Source organism: Sciurus carolinensis, chromosome 8 (assembly GCF_902686445.1).
Source record: "Sciurus carolinensis chromosome 8, mSciCar1.2, whole genome shotgun sequence".
Classification (NCBI taxonomy): Eukaryota; Metazoa; Chordata; class Mammalia; order Rodentia; family Sciuridae; genus Sciurus; species Sciurus carolinensis.
This window is the reverse complement of record NC_062220.1, coordinates 13,552,797-13,571,860: the sequence shown is the minus strand read 5'-3', so window position 1 is coordinate 13,571,860 and position 19,064 is coordinate 13,552,797. Positions and strand designations below refer to the sequence as shown.

Sequence of the window (19,064 nt, the reverse complement as noted above, 5' to 3'; positions counted from 1 at the left end):
GACTTGGCTTATTTCACATAGCATGATATTCTCCAGCTGCATCAATTTGCCTGCAAATGCCATGATGAATGTTGTGTAGCTAACCTAAGTTGGATTCACTTTGGGAAGGACTTCGCTTTGAACAGGAGGAAACAGGTGGTCAGACTTTGGAGGATGTGTGGTGCCAAAACAAGAAAGTCACACTTGACTTAATTCTCACACCTCCTCACAGTGATCCTTGAAACAAAGTCTTCTTGGAGGTGGGGTTGAAGTTGAGATTTGTTGGACAGGTCGGTGCAAGATGTAAACAGCAGAGAAACAGGGAAATCCTTAAAGTGAGATCTTATTGCTCTGACAAATGAGAATGTTAAACATGTAAAATGCTGTTTGAGGAAGTACCAAACCTAAGGGAAAAAAATGTTAAATTTTGACATGATGAGTGGGATCCCAAAAGCTTTCAAGTGTTGGATATCTGCGGTTAGAGAATTGAAGACACTCCAATGTTAGAAATGGAATGAAATGCAATGATTTTTCCAATTCAGCAATTTTGTAGATTTTACAACTGAGGCCCAAAGGATGGAAATAATTTGTCCAAGATTCCAAACAAAACTGGAAAAGAGAACATAGACCGAATGATTCTAATAGCTCTGTTCTTACCACCACTTCAGTCCAGAAGGAGACACTGATTAGGTGACGGGATGACAGGAAGATACACTGATTTTGAAATAGCAAGGAAGTCTTTGTCAAAATGAAGAGGTGAAGGACTCGGGGAAGGAAAGGAAAGGGATGATCGCAACAGGTTTTATTTGATGTCACTGTTTCCACAACCTAAGGCACGGCATTTTGATAGAGTAGTGACATTTGCCACCCTGCTACTGAATATTTGCCTTCCATTTATATAGCTCTCTCCATCTGAACTACATTCAAATGTTCCCTGGATTGTTGAAAGTCTGGTCTGACGTCCATATGTTACTAAAAATATTTGGCTCTTGCCAGGCCTTTGTCCTGAGGACACATCTTCTGAGTATTCTTTACTTCTTCAGGTTGCCATCATCAGCGAGATCAGTCTTGTCCTTGGAGAGGAATACACAGTGGAGTGGGACATAATCATCAGGGACGAAGAAAAAATAGACTGCTACCCTGATGAGCATGGTGCTTCTGAAGAAAACTGCATTGCCCGTGGCTGCGCCTGGGAGGTAACCAGCTGAGGTGTTGATGGACACCAGATCTTCTCTACTCAGGCTGCAAGTTCATGAGCAGAGCACCAGGACCCATGTGCCTGCTTCAATTCCATAGAAACAGGGCTTCCAAGGGACCTGATCTGCATGTGAAGAGTAGATGTGGATTAGGTTGATGTATTTTTAATAAGTATTTTGTTTTGTGTCTAGAAATTTACTTTTTGCCACTACATAATTATAATTTTATGAATGAGTGATGTGTTGGCTTTGTCTCCATACAGATTGCCTTTTATAACTATATCTATTTGACAACTCCATGCTACCTGCTGATCTATGGTATCAACTTTCCTTTCCAGGAATCCAGTTCTCTTGGAGTCCCTTACTGTTATTTTGTCAGTGATCTGTACTCTGTCAGCAATGTCCAGTACAACTCCCATGGGGCCACAGCTGACATCTCCTTAAAGTCTTCTGTGTATGCCAACACCTTCCCTTCCACACCTGTGAACCCCCTGCACCTTCAGGTGACCTACCATAAGGATGAAATGCTGCAATTTAAGGTAATCATTGTACTTTATCATGTACTGACCAGGCCCTTTATTGGTTCAAGTTAAGTTACATAACTCTAAAATGTGGTAATTCTTTTAAGGTCTGATTTACTGTGGCCTAGATTATTATCCTATTTCAAAGCATAACAAGAACTCTTTGACAGTGAGATTTGTCCTAATTTGTAATTTGAAAATGTGTTGTGGCTACTCTCAGGAGAATGTATTTGGAGAACAAAAAACAGTCAAGTGAAGATGTCCTCAATCAGGTGTTCCAGGTGGGGTTTGAGATGGGATAACGATAGGAAAAGAGATGGGGAAAAGTGAATGTTTGAGACTGAGAAGGTGGGATTCACATTATCTGGTGATTTTATGGTAAATGTAGATAAGGGAGAGGGAGGCTTAAGAATGACTATTCTGTTTCTGTCATCTCTGTGTTGACATGATGACATTACCTAAAAAGAGGAATTCTGAAAAAGTATGTAAGTGGAAAGTATGAGAGTTCAGTCTGGGTTCTGAAACTGAGGTGTCTCCTAAGTAATAACCACCAAATGTAATAATTTCTTTTCCTTAGGTGGTTTAATAATATCTAGGCCTTAGTGTGGACCAGCGTTTTTTGTGCCAATTTCCCTATTAAACTCTAAGCTTCTCTGTGGCCAGAATGTGTCCTTCCTCTTGGTGCTTCTGACACATAACACAGAGATTCATGAATAGTAATCTTTCAAATATCCAACATCCACTTGAACTCTCAGATCTTTTCATGTCTCCTAACGTAAGGAAAAAAGCTTTTCGTGGATGTTTTGTTTTCGTTTTTGATTTTTAGTGTCCTGATGATGGCACTGATGTTTGGTGGGCCCACAATGGCTTACAGTGAAGAACTTTCTTCTAGCTAGGCCACCACTTTCCACACATTTACTCTCTCCAGAACACTTGATCTTTCGGAGACTCCTCTAATTCTCTGTGCCTTTGTGTGTGCTTTTTCGTTACGAGATTGACTGATTTCATTTCTTGTACTTGCTTATTGGCTTCGAACCTCTTATGTCTCTGACTGTAATTCTCCCATGGAACCTTGTCGCCCTCCAGAAACAATGTTAGGCATCTCCTTACCTGTACTCTCAGCATTTCCACTGTTCTACATTTACTCACATTACCCAAGTGCTGTGAACCTCTCCTTTAACTTCCCATTAGGAAGTGCAATTCTCAAACCAATAACCTTGTGTAATTCTGTTCATATCCATAGTTGCCTTTGTGGTATCAGGCAGCAATATGTGATGTAGTCTCTGAATAATTGATCTATGATTTTCAGCAAAGACATCAGTGATTATTTTAATCCAAGTTTATATTTTGAGGGAAATAATTTTCAATAGTGAAAAGTTGTTAGGTATTCACATATGCTCCTGTACCTAACACAAAATAATAAAAATATATTCATAACCACACTCATTGCCGAATGACTTTTCAAGTTAGCACAAAGGTTCAAGTAAATGTGATACTGAAATAGAAGGCTTAATAATGAAATATGGTGGAGTCAGATCAAGATGTTAAATCTGATGTTGTTCTTTGATATGTTTCTTAAATCCCAGTTATCATGAGTGCAACAGAATGCAAAATTTTAGCATTTGTAATCTTTGTCAATGATGTTAATATTCTTCTAAGAGTGTAGATTTGGTGTATTACCTTTGCCTAAGTGTTTTTTTATTATTTATTTATTTATTTTCAAATTATGTACTTAAATTTTATTTTTTACAGACTGCATTTTGATTAATTTTACACAAATGTGTTACATCATTTCATATATATGGTTGGGCATGATGTAGATTTATACTATTTGTGTAATCATACATGTACATAGGGTAATGATGTCTGTCTCATTCCCTCATCTGTCATACCCGCCTCTTTTGCTTCTATATAATCTAAAGATCCTCCATTCTTCTCTCACTCCCCACCCACCCTCAACCACTCAGACAGATGATGGATACTGTGCCTGAATTGTTTTTGACAGAAAAAAAAAACACTTTTTTTAACTGTACATTCACACAATGTATATATTTTTCTTTTTTGTATAATTTTAATTATGGTTTGATTCAGAATAATCAGGTTATCCATTATGCAAGCATCTCTTATTTCTTAGTAATGAGAAAGTTAAACATCCTGTCTTCTAAGTGTTTTGAATTCCATCATACAATATTATTAACCTGTGTTTGATAGAAACCCAGAACTCATTCCCTCTACCTGTATCCTTAATTAAAGTCACTTTCCTCTGCTCTAGATTTATGATCCCAACAACCATCGGTATGAAGTCCCAGTCCCCTTGAACATAACCAGGGCTCCAACCAGCACCTCTGAGAGTCGACTCTATGATGTCCTCATTAAGGAGAATCCTTTTGGGATTGAAATTCGCCGGAAGAGTACAGGCACTGCAATGTAAGTGTCTCCTTTCTTTTTTGGAATTTCCACGTAACTGTATATTCCTTGTCTGACCTATTGTCCTTAGTGATACCTGGCTCAGGCCTCCTACTGTTGGTTTCCAGATCCATGAGTAAGCCATTTCCTCCAGCTATGATCTAATGAGAAGTGTTTTACAATCTGAGAATGATGACTGAATCTGTTGCATGTTCCTGGAATTCATCCAACCAATGTTTATGGAATGTTTCATTACATTAGGTATTGTTTTAGGTATTATGTTCATAGATGATAAGGCATCTGATCTCATTGCCTCAACAATAATTCACATGACACTATCAAACGGTAGTTGACAAGGACTACTCTAATTAAATGAGCAGGTAATCAAGACTTTTGGTGAGGTTACTGCTTTTGATACTGTGGCGAAAGTAGGTCTCATTGAAGGGTTAGCATTTGGATTTGAATCTGGTTGGAGAGAAGGAACACCCGAAAGGAAGCCATGGAAGTAGGGAAAAGCATTTGTGATAGAGTAAGAACCTAGACCATGATATAGGAGGAAACATGGCATGTCAAGCAATTGGAGAAATTCAAAGAAGTGAGTAAGGGGGTAAGTGGTGAAGAAGTGAGTAAGGGGGTAAGGGGGGGAGATGAAGCTGGGGTGGTAGGAGGACTTGGATCAGGTGCAGCCTGGAAGGCTTCACGAGGTGTACATGAGAAGACATGGAAGAGTGTGAACCGGGAGTGACACATGATGTGATATATTTAAACACATCACTGTGGAAGCCTGTGGGGAATGGGCTATCAGAGAGAAAGAGCTGAAGGAAGGCTTGTGTGGAGTGGTAGCAGGTGAGATGGTGAGACATTATGGAATTTGGATTTGTGGAGGTGGCACTGGAAAGAGGCCATTTAAGAGAGAAATAGACTATGAAGGAGCACTACTAGGGTTACAGAAGGGAGATGTGGGATTATTTTATTCAAGCAGACTTTGTGCTGTTTTTGGGAGATGTTGGGTTCTGCATTGTGGGGATAATCAAAAATTCTGTTGTTCTTGGAGGTCAGCATTTTGAAGCCAATAGGAAAGGTACTTTTCTCTTCTGAATGTACCCTTGATGTGTGTGTGTTGCAGCTGGGACTCTCAGCTCCTTGGCTTCACCTTCAATGACCTGTTCATCCGCATCTCCACCCGCCTTCCCTCCAAGTACATCTATGGCTTTGGGGAAAATGAGCACACAGCCTTCAGGAGAGACTTGAACTGGCACACATGGGGCATGTTTTCCAGAGATGAACCCCCTGGGGTAAGCACAGAGCACTGTGGATCTGAGCATCTGCCTCTGTCCACATCATGGTCACCTTGTGCTTCATGATTCCAGACTCAACTTGGATTGTCTTTTTCTGCTCTTAGACTATGGGCGAGTTTTCATGTGTGCTTCTCATGCATTTTAGTCATTTCAGAGGGAAGACAAATCCATCTTAGCAAAGAGATTTTTCTGGGATTTGTTTCTCAGGCACATTGACTTCTAACCTTCTGCATTTCTCCCCCTAATTCTCAGTATAAGAAGAATTCCTATGGTGTCCACCCCTACTACATGGGTCTGGAGGAGGACGGCAGCGCCCACGGAGTTCTCCTGCTGAACAGCAACGCCATGGGTAGGATGATGCGAGCACTCTCTACATTTTTGCTATCAATGAAGCAATCTGTGTAACTGTAGAATTTGACCTAGCAGCAGCCTGGTGTCAAAATTGTTTTGAGGTTCCCAGCTCCCTAATAGTGTTTACTTCAGTCTTATAGCATGCTATAACTAGATTTGGTACAATTCTATTTTTGCAAACACTCCATATGAAGGATAGGAAATTTAAGTGAGTCCCAGGTGTCCTGGAGGTTATCAAATTGGAGGTAACGCCATAGTTTGTACTAATTTTGCAGCTATAATTCACAGCACTTTCTCTTTGAATATGAGGATATAAAAAATTCATACTGTATATTAGAAAGGGATGAAAAATCAAGGAATTGGTTATAAAATGTGTATGTAAAATCTTGTGCAATCTGAGAAAGGTCTGAACTTGACCTAATAATATTTTATCAATATCAGTTTCCTGGTTTGACAATCTACAAGGTTTTACAAGATGTTATTTTTGATCGATGCTGGGTGAAATGCTCAGAGAACTTTGAGTAGTCTTTTTGCCACTCCTTGAGTCTACAACTATTCTGAAGTAGAAGTTATATTAGTAGTTTTAAATAGCAGAAAGATAAGTAAAATTAGATAATAAGGCACATCCATGTGAAAACATCCTGGGATGGGACTCTGTAGACTTTCAGAGAACTTTTTCATTTTCATTTGTACAAGAGAGAGAAGGTATGGATTTCATGGATCATTCCTTGTTTGAATACTTCCAGCATAGTTTTCATTTGTCACTTTCCTATGTTTTCAGATGTGACATTCCAACCCACACCTGCCCTCACATACCGTACCACAGGGGGAATTTTGGATTTTTATGTGTTCCTGGGGCCAACTCCAGAGCTTGTCACCCAACAGTACACTGAGGTAGGAGGAAATTCTTGTCGTCATCAACTATATATATGGTACATTCCATGTTCCAAAAACTATATTCATCCTTATAACTCAATGGGACAGCTAGAAAGGTTGATCATTTTTAGAGAGAGGTATGTTATATAGTAAGCACAAATAAATGCTTTCCAGTATCCATTAAATTATGGCCTAATTATTGCACATTAGGCAAAGTCCTCACTGCATCTTGGATAATGCTGAGTTAGTGGTGTGAAGTAGTGATAGAAAGGATAGGGATTGCAGTGCTGATAGTTGTGCTAGGGGTATTGGTAGGAGGAGTTGTGGAAAGGTGATTGTTGGTGATGGTGGGGAAATGAGACTAGAAGTGTTGGTAGTGTAGGTGATGAAGGTGCTGATGATGGTAAGGGTAATGTGGGGGTGTCCGGGGTAGGCATGATGGTGATAGAGATGATAATGTTGGTGATGTTCATAGTGCTGTTAGTTAAAGTGGTGGAGATGGTAGTGTTGATAGTGGTGGTAATGGTAGTGATGGGCATGTTGGGTATGATGATGATGGTGATTGTGGGGGTGATGGTGATGGTGTGAGGATGGTGGTGATGGTGGATATAATGGTGATGGTATGATGATGGTGGTGATGGTGGGAGTGATGTAGTGGTAATGGAGGTGATGTTTGGGTGTAGTGGTGAGAGTAACCACTTTTGTGAGAGCAAAAACTTACAGTGTTCCTTACCAATCTCTTACTGCATGTGAGAGCATGTTACATTTAATAACTCTTTAATCCTCATCAAACAGTGTTAGACAGACATTACAATTATCTTTAATTTACCAGTAAAGAATAGAACATGAAGAGATACCTTAATTTTGTTTAAGGTCACAGAACCAGGAGGACATGGAACCTGAGAGCTAACCCAGGCATTTTCCTTCTTGGATCTGTTCTCTTCAGTAATAACCTAGGGCACCTGTAGGAATGAGAGTACATTTAGATTGTCCAGAATTCCAAGTAAGTGGCGTTAGTGTAGCAAGAATCTTTCTCAAGGTATCCCAGTGGCTTCATATCTACTATGTTTCTCTCTGGATTTGAATTTGTGATTGTCTCTCTTGGGGACTAGAAAAGTATTATTTTGTGTACAAGTTATTTCCAGTCCTCCTGTAAAGAATAATATTTCTGTTCATTTTCCAGGTGATTGGCCGGCCTGTAATGGTACCTTACTGGTCCCTGGGGTTCCAGCTGTGTCGCTATGGATACGAGAGTGACTCTGAGATCGCCAGCTTGTATGATGAGATGGTGGCGGCCCAGATCCCCTATGTATGTCTCAGTCATGGTGCACTGGCTCTGTGACCTCATAGCTAACTTAGGCATCTCTGTGTCTGGATTCAGTTTTCCGGATTTGTGAGGTTCTGCAAAAACACGAAATTGTTTTCTGATATGTCACACTGAGTTCCATCCCAATAGTAAAACAGGCAGGGGCCTTGCTCTTATATTATAACACTCGGGATGCAATGACTCAGAGTAAGAAAATAGGGCAGGCGTCACAAGTGTTTTACTCTACTGTGCTTCCTTCCATTTCTTTTATTTGATTTCAAGACATTTGTCCTAAAAGTCCTTGGCTCCATGAGAATAGAAGTTCCCTCAAAAAGAGTAGTTGTAATAAAACAAATTAGCCTAAATTCGGTGAGTATGTCTTATTGTGTCCCAATTGTTTTGTGCACTGAAAACATTATTTTACCAGCTTTTGTTTTCTTATTGTTATTTTGTAGTAGACTTACCATCCAGATTGTATTACAACAAAATAGTTAACTTTTTATTATTCTGAATACAAACTATTGTTAACTTGGGTAACCCTGGGGAAGGTAACTGCAATTAATTTTTATAATGGCCATATATTTCAACATGCTTTCCCAACTACTGTTTTTACTTATTCTCACAACCACCAGTATATATAGGCATTATCCCTTTAATTTTGGCTCATTTATATTTTTTTCTATAGAGAGTAAAAGTTTGAAAAATCAAATGAATTTCCCATGATTCATACTGAGAGAGCTAGGATTTGCAAGGGTCAAAATGAGGCCATTTGAATTCCCCATCAGGGGTGGAGGGTGGTTCTCCTCTGGAAGCTGGACATTCACCAGCGGCAGTCACTCAGGTTCCTGTGTCCTCCCCTAGGATGTGCAGTACTCCGACATTGACTACATGGAGCGGCAGCTGGACTTCACCCTGAGCCCCAACTTTGCTGGGTTTCCAGCTCTGATCAATCGCATGAGGGCTGATGGGATGAGGGTCATCCTCATCCTGGTGAGTCCTATTTGCATGTGTGGAGTGTGTTGGAGAAGGACTGGGCTTTGGTGGAGGACACATTCCTTGTCTCTCCTTCCATGTGAAGAGCAGAGAAATCCAGGGTCAATAAGAAAAGTGTATTTCCAGGGATTCCCAGATACTGTAGAGGGCGGGGGGCAGCTATGGACCTCCCTCTGCAGAAGTTCTTTTTTTCTGTCTCTTGCCGATCTCTCTCTTTGGTGTGCGTACCTGACTTGTGGTTTGCTTGCAGGACCCAGCCATTTCTGGCAATGAGACTCAGCCCTATCCTGCTTTCACTCGGGGAGTGGAGGATGATGTCTTCATCAGATATCCAAACGGAGGAGACATTGTGTGGGGAAAGGTATGATCTAAGTGGTGACCACTGGTCTCTATCATGGGGGAGGACCACGGGTAGTGTGTTTGTGTTTGTTGTTGTTTTTTTCCCTTATCATTTGTCGTCCCTGAGGTGAGTAGTTTTCATTTCTTAGTAACTATTGATATGCCTGATGAGTCTGTGAAATCTTGTTTCCTCTAGATGAACCCTAATATTATTACCCCTGGGGCCATGATTTATTGTATTTGGAAATTCTACATAAGGGATCTGCCTAATGAATTGCTGTTAAATATTTTCTCTCTGCAGGTCTGGCCTGATTACCCTGATATTGTTATTAACAGCTCTCTAGACTGGGACAGTCAAGTGGAGGTAAAAGGCTCTTTGTGTTTGGGTGGAGTCCAGGATGTCAGGAAGGGGCAGCCATACTCACCATACTGGACATGCCCTACTTAGGAACTGAGTCCTGGGTATCAGTGTGTGTGCTGGTTTCTTTACATACACACCTCTTCCAGGTTGGGGAGAGTGGGTATTGCTCTCTGTGGGATTTCTTACTCAAAGAGTTAAAATTATTATATTACATGGATTTTGGTCACACAATGGTCACTTCCAGTTCAGGAATGTCATATTCCAAGGAGCGATGGACTGTCCAGTGCATGAAACCTGAAGATGAGCTGTCTTTTTTAAGAATCAGTGCACTTTTTGTGATTGTCATTGACTTGGGTGTCCCTTGTAAGTAGAATCTCCAACTTTTGTGTGAGTGATTGGCTTTTTCCTGTGTACAACTTGTTTTCATGGATGGTCTTCTGCATCTTCATACTGGTAATCTTGGCCCCCACTCCCATATGGCCTAGGATCTCTCTTGGTTTCCAGCATTTAATTAAAATTTTTCCCATCTTTGAAGCAGCTTCTTACATGTAATGGATCAAAGTGTCCCTTGATTCCGACCTGGTTTTCTCCCTGCTTTAGAAGTATTTGTTGTTTGCACACATGTGTAGTTTCACACTGGTCCAGGTAGACTTCTTTGTGATCCTGAGTTGCAGTTCTATGGTAAATCACTCAGTCAGGTTGTGGTCAATTGTGAGTTATCTGTGAGCAGAACCCTCTGGGTTAGTGGGAACTCATGTGGAGAGTTACTCATCTGAACGTCCTTACCTTCTTTATCTTCTCTTCCACAATGATAATTTTTTTCTGATCAGGATCTGTAGAAGAAAATGTGAGGTCTCTGCAACCTCCAGAGAGGAGTTGGGAAGTAAAAGAAAAGTCCTAGTTCCCAGGGAAGCTGCAAGGGTAAAGGGAAAAGGAGGCCAGCATCTATGGGGACAACAAGGAAGTATGAGTTTTAGTGTCTCAACCTCTATCCGGATCATGGATTAAATTGCAGAAATATAAGCACTGTGGGAACAGAGCAGAGCAGCAGTGAATGGTGGTGTTGACCACTTAGCATTCCAGGACAAAGACCCCTTTTGGATCTTTTTGCAGGCATTATAAGATTCTAGGCAGTGGATAGAGTGTGAGACAAAGACTCCTATCACCAGGGATGAGACTGGCAGGAGTAGGGCCAAATATTCATGCCTTTTCAAGACTACTTAAGTTTTAGGTAATTGGTCATTCCTAGAGAGAAAGACTGCATTTAGATGGAACCCTCATATTCTTATGATCAAGGGCTCAGGAATAGGATGCCTTCTACATTATGGTGAGACCAGATGGTGTTGTAATACAGTGGTGGATGGTTACCTGGTGCTGGTGTCTGACTTCCTGCTCCCCAGGTGGTAGCAATAGCCCTCTCAATGCAAAATGTTAGAGTCAACATGGGATCATTGTACTTGGCTATTGGACTGTGCATCTATACTTGGTGGTGGTAGATGCAGTAGGAAAAATAGAACCTGAACTTGGGTAGTGTCTGAAGACTGAAAAGAATGATTCAGACTTATTTTAAGATTTTTTTTCCCTACTAGGGAACTGGTTCCTTATCTCTTCATATCTCTTTATTATGTATGAATGAATCACTGAACCATTGTGGTCATTCATCTCTTCATGTGTCTGGGTATGCCTCTAGTAAGGTTTCAAGGGAGAGAATGTAGTTGACCATTACAGACATCACTTGAAGTTTGGCCATCCAGACACTCCATGTGGACTCACAACTAGCCATGACAGAGCCACTCTGAGACACATATTCTTTGTCTCTAGATGTTTTACATTGTTAGACATGCATTTTCATCAATTACAGGATTGGCTATTTCCTATGAATTCTACACCTAATTAGCAATTATTGCCATGCCGACACTAATATTGAGGAGATTCAGATGTCCGTGTGGTAGTATGGGTTATCACAGTGATGTGGGAGCATCCTGTGACATTTAGTGAGCAGTGACAAGGGATGCCCTTAACTCTGATAGCAGGACATCCTTCACAAAGATTTTCCTTGCCCCAAATGCCATGTGTGCCTTTGATAAGAAACACTTTATTAGGTAGCTCCTAGAGATTGTCAGGAGACTGAACAATTATAAAATTTTTATGAGACCCACTTGGCAGGGTTGCTTAGGTTGGGATGAGTCATGTTCATTCTGTCATTGCTGAGGAAGCAATGACACACTGGAAGAAACACAAAGAAACAGGAAGGCACACAAAGAATCAAATGGCCAGGAATCCATGGAAAAGTCGATTTCTGGGTGAAAACTTGCATGGTGATTCAGTAATTCTTTAAATTGATCTCTGGTAGCATGCAGTGAACTATATTAAGTCATCATGGACCCTGTATACAGATGTGCACATCTCTGAAGATGGGGAAAGTGAGGACAGGAGCAATACAAGGATTAATTTGAAACATTGCAGGGAATGTTTGTTATATGGGCAAGGATCATTTCAGCAGCATGGAGTGAGGTTTTAAAACCATGCTTGGCATAACTGCCTGCGTATCCCACATAGGATACAACTCTCACCAAAAAGAGCTGTCCTTGGCCATTTTCTCTAATACCCACTCCCCATCTCAGGCCATGTTTTCTGACATGGCCATAGGTGGAGCTCTGTTTCTGGCAAATATTCTCTGTGCCAGTCCTGGTCTTTTTCCATTTTGAAACAAAGGCATCCCAAGTTTCCCAGTGACATGGCACCATGCCCTTTCAGTTCCTATGAGCCAGATCTGTGCAGAGTTAAGGGATGCCCTTAACTCTTTGTGTTTTCTTTGTGGTGTTCCTCTTCTGCCTTTTATGTAGAAATATGAGTATCTACTTGCCTGTGTCATTGTGTGTGTAAGAGCTGGAGCTCCCCTACACCACATCTTTGTCATTTCCCTACCTTCACACCAGCATTATTGAGCTCTTGACCCCTGTAATACACACACAGATGGTAATTGTTTTGAGACACACCCAAGGCCCTGCTGTGCCATAGCAACAACATGGAGTCCATACAACACATTTACTGATATTTGCTGCTGTGCAGCTGTTTGAACTCAGAGCATTTATTTTTATTTTGTTACTAGGGTAGATCCTAAGCTATGTATTGTGGGGAACCTCAAGGTCAGTCAGCAGATTATAATACAAGGTCCTTGCTTCTGAAAATATTATAGCCTAGATTGGAATTGATACTTGGAACTACTTTTCATGTTAAGTTGTAGACTTTGTAGTTCCTGTATCAGTGTAGAGGAAGAGAAGGAGAAAATTCTTAACATCTCTCTGTTCAGTCCTCCAGTGGTGAATTCCACACAATTGGAATGCACACGTGAGTTTGAAGCCAGAGAAAATAGTCATTCATGCCCGTCTGATGTTATGAAATGTAATCTTTCCCTTCCCCACTTTCCCAGTGGAAATGACAGGATGCCATATGCCCTGGATGTTGCTGTCCCTCTGCTAGAGTGCCTGTAGGGTGTGCCTTTTCCCTGGTTCCTGGTCAGTCTTTGGGAAGAGTGTAGGGAATGGCAGGATGGAAAGTGTAGGTTGGGTATGTGAAGCAGGGGATAGGGAGCAGGGGATAGTGTTGATAGATAGTGCTCATGAGAGCATGGCAAGGAAGCAGTTTATGGATGTTTTTCCATGTGTGATAATCACTCTTATTTTCTTCAATGTGCTCAATGTGTTTCCAGTAAGCCAAGAGTATAAGGTAGGCTCTACTCATGCTATCCCAATCTACCATCCAGTGGTACTTGGTGTCATGTAGTTCTTAAAGATGCCTGTTTACTGCCTAATGTGTTTGTTTTGAAGAAATGACTTATATTTTGTTTTTATAGAAATACCGAGCTTATGTGGCCTTCCCAGACTTTTTCCGAAATTCAACTGCCTTGTGGTGGAAGAGGGAAATTGCAGAGCTGTACAGCAACCCGCAGAATCCAGAGAGGAGCTTGAAGTTTGACGGCATGTGGATTGTAAGTGTGTGTGTGTCACTGCTGTCTGAGCACAGGGAGCACTGGTGTTCAGTAAAGATGGTGCTAATCCTCCAGGGAATAATTAGAAGGGTTAGGACAGCACTTCCTCCAGTGGCCATTGGAGAAGCCCCCACACCCCTGCTACCCAGCACCCCAGCAGGGTCCTGCTAGCACAACCCCAGGGTGATTTGTAGGAAATCCTGGAATTTTGATGGTTCTGAGGGAGATATTTTTGAAGTCTCTAGGCATGAATTCTGTAGAGGTATTTTAGCTTTCTGTCCAAATCTCATCAGGATTTGGTGAACCTCGCAATGGGAAGAATCTCTAAGGATTACTAGATGTTGAATGATTTATTCCCTACTCCATTGTCTCTGAATTTTCAGTAGGTAATTATGTTTGAGTACGTGATGTCTGTGTTTGACATTTGTAGGATATGAATGAACCATCGAGCTTTGTCAATGGGGCTGTTCCTTCAGGCTGCAGTGATCCCAGTCTGAACCGTCCTCCTTATATGCCACGTAAGGACCCCTGGTCTCCTCCACGTGCAGAGCACTGGCTAGAGGGAAGATGACTGTTGCAAGAGCCCAAGAGGCAGAGATCTACCCTGATCACTGGGGGCACAGTCTCAGGGTTCTGTGATTTACTGAGGCTAGAGGTAGAAAAACCTTTGAAGCGCTTTACCCACTTGGGTGTGTGCACATGACTGAACTCCTTGGGTGATTCTTGGTTTGTGCAGAGAGCACTGATTCTGTTCAGTTTTCCAAGTCTGTCAGAGCATACCTGTGATGTTCATCTTAACGGGAAGACTATTTACGTTGGCTAACATTTTCAGAATTTTATCCCTGGTCATAGTGGAAACTGTTCACCTCTTTGTGATCAGGATTCCAGGTATTGGGGGGAACATGGGACAAAATTATCAATGAAGGGCATTCATGCCCCTGGTGATCTGCTTCCTCAAGTAGTACCTACCTCCCACTTTTTTCATTACCCGTTCATAGCTGTTCACCTCTGAATTCATCAATATTAACATGTTGATGTGCATAGAGCCTTAGGGTCTCCCAATGCCCACCTGAAACGCTGCTGCTTTGTCCTTCAATCATGATTCCTGTGGGGCATTTTAGGATCCAATCCCAAATAGCTCTTGATAGTAGTAGTGTTTTCATCATGCACAGTCATAGAAATGAGAAGATGTACCCCATTTGTGTACGATGAATCAAAATAGAGTCTGTAACAATATAAACAGTAATAAAAAAAGACAAAGTATTCTAAGGGCTAGATTTCCTTGATCTTTGAATTTAAATAATTTATCTGTAGGAAATTATTTACCACCAGTTGGTGAAGTAGCTCTTTTTCTGTGTTGTGGAACTGAAGGAGTTTTGAGTGTTCTTGCACTTAAGTCCAGGTTTCAGAAAATATGCTTTCCATGAGTCCTATGTCCTTCACCGATGATGCAGTGTTCCACAAACAAGTGCTCTGAACTGTCAAACAGAGAACCCTATCTTTGTCTTAGAATGAAGATAAAATGATATGAAATAATTCACATGTTCAAAATCTAGCTGAAATCTAATTTCACTGTATTTGTTTGAAAAGTCCTTGTTCTTTCCTCCATCTCAGCTCCCCAAAGAAACATGCTGAGGTCAGGTTAGGCTTTAGTTGCAGAGTTCAGACCTCTGTAGACATTCATCGCTTGAAGAATCAGGTTCTATTTCATTTTCTAAATGTTTTCCCTCAGATCTGGAGTCCAGAGACCGGGGCCTGAGCAGTAAAACCCTGTGCATGGAGAGTGAGCAGATTCTTGCAGATGGCTCCCGGGTGCGACATTATGATGTGCACAGCCTGTATGGGTGGTCCCAGACCAGACCCACCTACGAGTGAGTCATCGTCCTCCTTCTCCAGTTGGCCGAAGCTGTAGGGAAAGGGGGTGATGGGCACAGTGTCCCCATTTTTCTTATCAGAATTCTTTCCAAAAGTTGAAGAGTGCTTAATAGTAACTCTACACGAATTGTTATGTAATAAAAAACTAATCGTTGAACATGGAGCCAGACACTGTTATTATACTTCGGAGAACAGATTAAAATTAGTCATAGTCTTATCAATGAGAACTAGTAGTTCTTACTATGGACAGTCACAGGGGACATCAGTAAGTATGACGGTAATGTAGTTGGTGCTGTAATAGTGTTAGTCACAAGAGGGTCAAAGGATGGAAACCTCTGCAATGTATATCAAAATGACCCATCTCTAGTAGCATACTTTTCCAATTCTTGTTTTACAGGAAATGGATCTTCTGTGGAATTAGCACAGTACCTACTTTTAGAACTCAATGATTAACTCATTTATTCCACGTGTATTCCATAAATTTTTCATCTTTTTCTCAAATATAGAAAATGAAGGATGAATACATAGTAAGATTTAGCAATTTTGGGGCTAACCCAGTGGATATGTAACATGGTGAAGCTCATTGGAAAGCATTGTGCAGAGGCTATGCTGCTGCTGTGTATCAGTCAGCAAGGTCCTTTCTACTGCGTGGATTTCCATATTCCCTCCACACAGGCAGCTTACGTTTTCTCACCAGGCACTTGGCTCAAGAGCTGTGGAGGGGGAAGTTGCACTTCCATTGCTCTTGCTGGTCCTCAATTCTCCTGCATGTTACCCTCCTACCAGGGCTGTGCAGGAGGTGACTGGCCGGCGAGGGATCGTCATCACACGCTCCACATTCCCCTCTTCTGGCCGCTGGGGAGGACACTGGCTGGGAGACAACACAGCCGCGTGGGACCAGCTGAAGAAATCTATCATTGGTGTGTGGCCTGTTCCCGGGACCCCTGCTGCAGGGAAGGGAGTTAGCATCCTTGGGGACAGGAGGGAGGAGAGGGCAGGGCGTGTGTGCCTCAGTTGACCGCCATGGTTCTCATTGCAGGCATGATGGAGTTCAGCCTGTTTGGCATCTCTTATGTAAGTGTCCTCTGATCCTCCTCATCCCCAAGAGGACAGTCACATCCTTGAGCAGTCACCCACAGGCTTGTTTCATTTCCTCTGGTTTCAGACGGGAGCAGATATCTGTGGGTTCTTTGAAGATGCTGAGTATGAGATGTGTGCTCGCTGGATGCAGCTGGGAGCCTTTTACCCCTTCTCCAGGAACCACAACACCATTGGCACCAAGGTAGGGCCTTCCCCCTCCCTCCCATGGTGTGCAGCACATTCTATGCAGCCTCCATGTTTGCGTCATAGTTCAGGCTGTCTTTGTTCCTGGGAGATTTTCAAAATCATCAATACTCCTCCCAATTAGCTGAACCCCCTAGTATTATTAGATAAATCTTTGGAGTTAGGAAGGATTCTTCCACGTGTATTCATGAGCTTTCCTGGGAGCACCTCACTGACCATTACCAGACTCTTCAGTGTCTGCTTGGAGTGTCACCACTCATTTTCTTGAGCTTAGTGGTGTGTGATGCACTGGCAACAAGCTTTCTGTTACTTGCTTGGCACCCTAGGTCTCTAGGGTGTGCTGTGAACACCCTTTATTTTCTTCTGTAGAGACAAGACCCTGTGTCCTGGGATGCTGCCTTTGTGGATATTTCCAGAAGTGTGCTAGAGACCCGGTACACCCTGTTGCCTTATCTGTACACCTTGATGTTCAAGGCCCACACGGAGGGCAGCACTGTGGTGCGGCCTCTTCTGCATGAGTGAGTGTCCAGCTGGGGTCCCAGTGAGGAAGAGACAGTGTTTATCATTCTGTAGGGTGGCGGTTGATGCAAACAAACATATCTTCCAAACAAAGATGTGATATCTTTTGTCATAATGTGTCCACACAGTGTTTGTACTCAGTGTTATTCACCCCATGTGTCATTGAGGAAAGACTGTTTATTGAGTGAAACATATTTGAAATGATGGAGCACAGCCTAATTTCTATCTAATTTGTCCATGTGGAGACTCTGTATCTGGTGTAGCTATTTGATTATGTGAACCTTGGCCAAAATGAGTTGGAGTCACACGAGAAGGCATTGATGGGCTTCTTCATGTTTAGAATGTGCCAGGTGGAAATTAGAGGTTTTTTTCATAAGAGTATAACGAACATATCTGAACCACTTGTGAATTTGAGGCACCATGACATGGAAAATGTTGGAGCCTGCATGTTCCTGCTCAATCTACTCAAAAACTAAGGATGTCGAAAGTTGGAGTTGGGTGTGGGGCTCGCCTCTGAATGTAAGTTGTTCCTTGAGGCGTTGGGCTGGGACTCTCACTGTGACATCTTCTTCTACTTTCCAGGTTCGTGTCAGACAGGGTGACCTGGGACATAGATGATCAGTTTCTGCTGGGTCCAGCCTTCCTGGTCAGCCCAGTCCTGCAGGCTGTGAGTATGGAGGCCTCTGATTGTAGTGCATCCCAGGTGTGAGGGTGTGTGAATAGGGGAGGGGAAGAACCCCGATGTGCGTGTGTCCTGGGACATGGGTGTTTGGTCTACCTTTGTGTCTTGCTTCCTCTGGGCAAGAGGTGGGAGCACACAGGTGTGCTTGCCTCAGTTCCCTCCAGATGTTAGTCAGCCTAGCAGCTCAAGTTCATCAGACAATCAAGAGAAAAAGTACCCTTAGTATGCATTGAGATATCATTGTCACTTTATTAACTCAAATGAGGAGTCCAGGGTTAGATGGGGCCTTAGTGAAGAACTCATCACAGTGCTCTGTCCCCATTGAAACCAACTTTCCTGAAGTAATTCCAGCAGCATGGTGCGCCTTCCTTCCTCTGCCAGCCCTGCCCTTGCTTCCCTAGCAGGTTCTGCAAGCAGCAAGGGCCATCTTCACCTCCTCTTGGAAGCTGAGGTTTCTGATTAAAACACCAAGTAATCACATCTTCCTAAAATTCTGCCCTTCCTCTGCAGTGTTCTTCTGAGGCAATCCACCCCTGAGGGGTTTTCTCTTTAGCAGAAATTTCTGTGAGCTTGTGAGCAAATCATAAATCACATTCATCACTTCCTGTATCTCCAAGGCTTTGTGCAAGTCCCTTGTTTTGGGACCATGAAGTTTTCCATGTTTGCAAAGGGTGAAGGGTGGAAACTTCTCCAATCATGCTGGTCTTCAGGACACGGAGACAGATTGGTGTCAGTCACCACAGGCTCATTATCCTTTTCTTGCACATAGTGGTTTATCTGTCCCAGAAAACAGTGCCTGCTGCTCACGCCATGTTTGTGTTTGATTTTAGAGAGCCGTGATGAGTTGGTCCAAGACACTCACTGAGCTTTGTTTCCTGTGCAAACTGTTGACTGTGGTAGGTACAGAGATCCCGCTTATGCTTGTTTGTGTTTAATTTTAGAGTGCCAGAAGTGTCACCGCCTATTTCCCTGCGGCCCGCTGGTACGATTTCTACACGGTGAGTTTTCCTAAATGTTTTTTCAACCTGCACATGGTGAGTGCAGAGATTTGATATCCGACAGACCCTCAGGGTCAAGCTGGCTGTGT

General features: G+C 42.3%; 1 protein-coding gene across 1 annotated transcript in view; it reads left to right on the top strand.

Moving 5' to 3' along the window:
* Positions 1 to 19,064, top strand: part of LOC124990625 (maltase-glucoamylase-like) — a 188,821-nt gene that overhangs the window by 161,146 nt on the left and 8,611 nt on the right. The window contains 19 exon segments of the mRNA XM_047560811.1: positions 1,023 to 1,175; positions 1,514 to 1,714; positions 3,969 to 4,123; positions 5,229 to 5,397; positions 5,653 to 5,749; positions 6,533 to 6,645; positions 7,811 to 7,936; positions 8,795 to 8,923; positions 9,177 to 9,287; positions 9,567 to 9,629; positions 13,483 to 13,617; positions 14,048 to 14,135; positions 15,350 to 15,488; positions 16,279 to 16,412; positions 16,532 to 16,566; positions 16,658 to 16,774; positions 17,146 to 17,294; positions 17,878 to 17,962; positions 18,919 to 18,975. Of these exon segments, the coding sequence (XP_047416767.1) occupies positions 1,023 to 1,175; positions 1,514 to 1,714; positions 3,969 to 4,123; positions 5,229 to 5,397; positions 5,653 to 5,749; positions 6,533 to 6,645; positions 7,811 to 7,936; positions 8,795 to 8,923; positions 9,177 to 9,287; positions 9,567 to 9,629; positions 13,483 to 13,617; positions 14,048 to 14,135; positions 15,350 to 15,488; positions 16,279 to 16,412; positions 16,532 to 16,566; positions 16,658 to 16,774; positions 17,146 to 17,294; positions 17,878 to 17,962; positions 18,919 to 18,975 (2,256 nt within the window).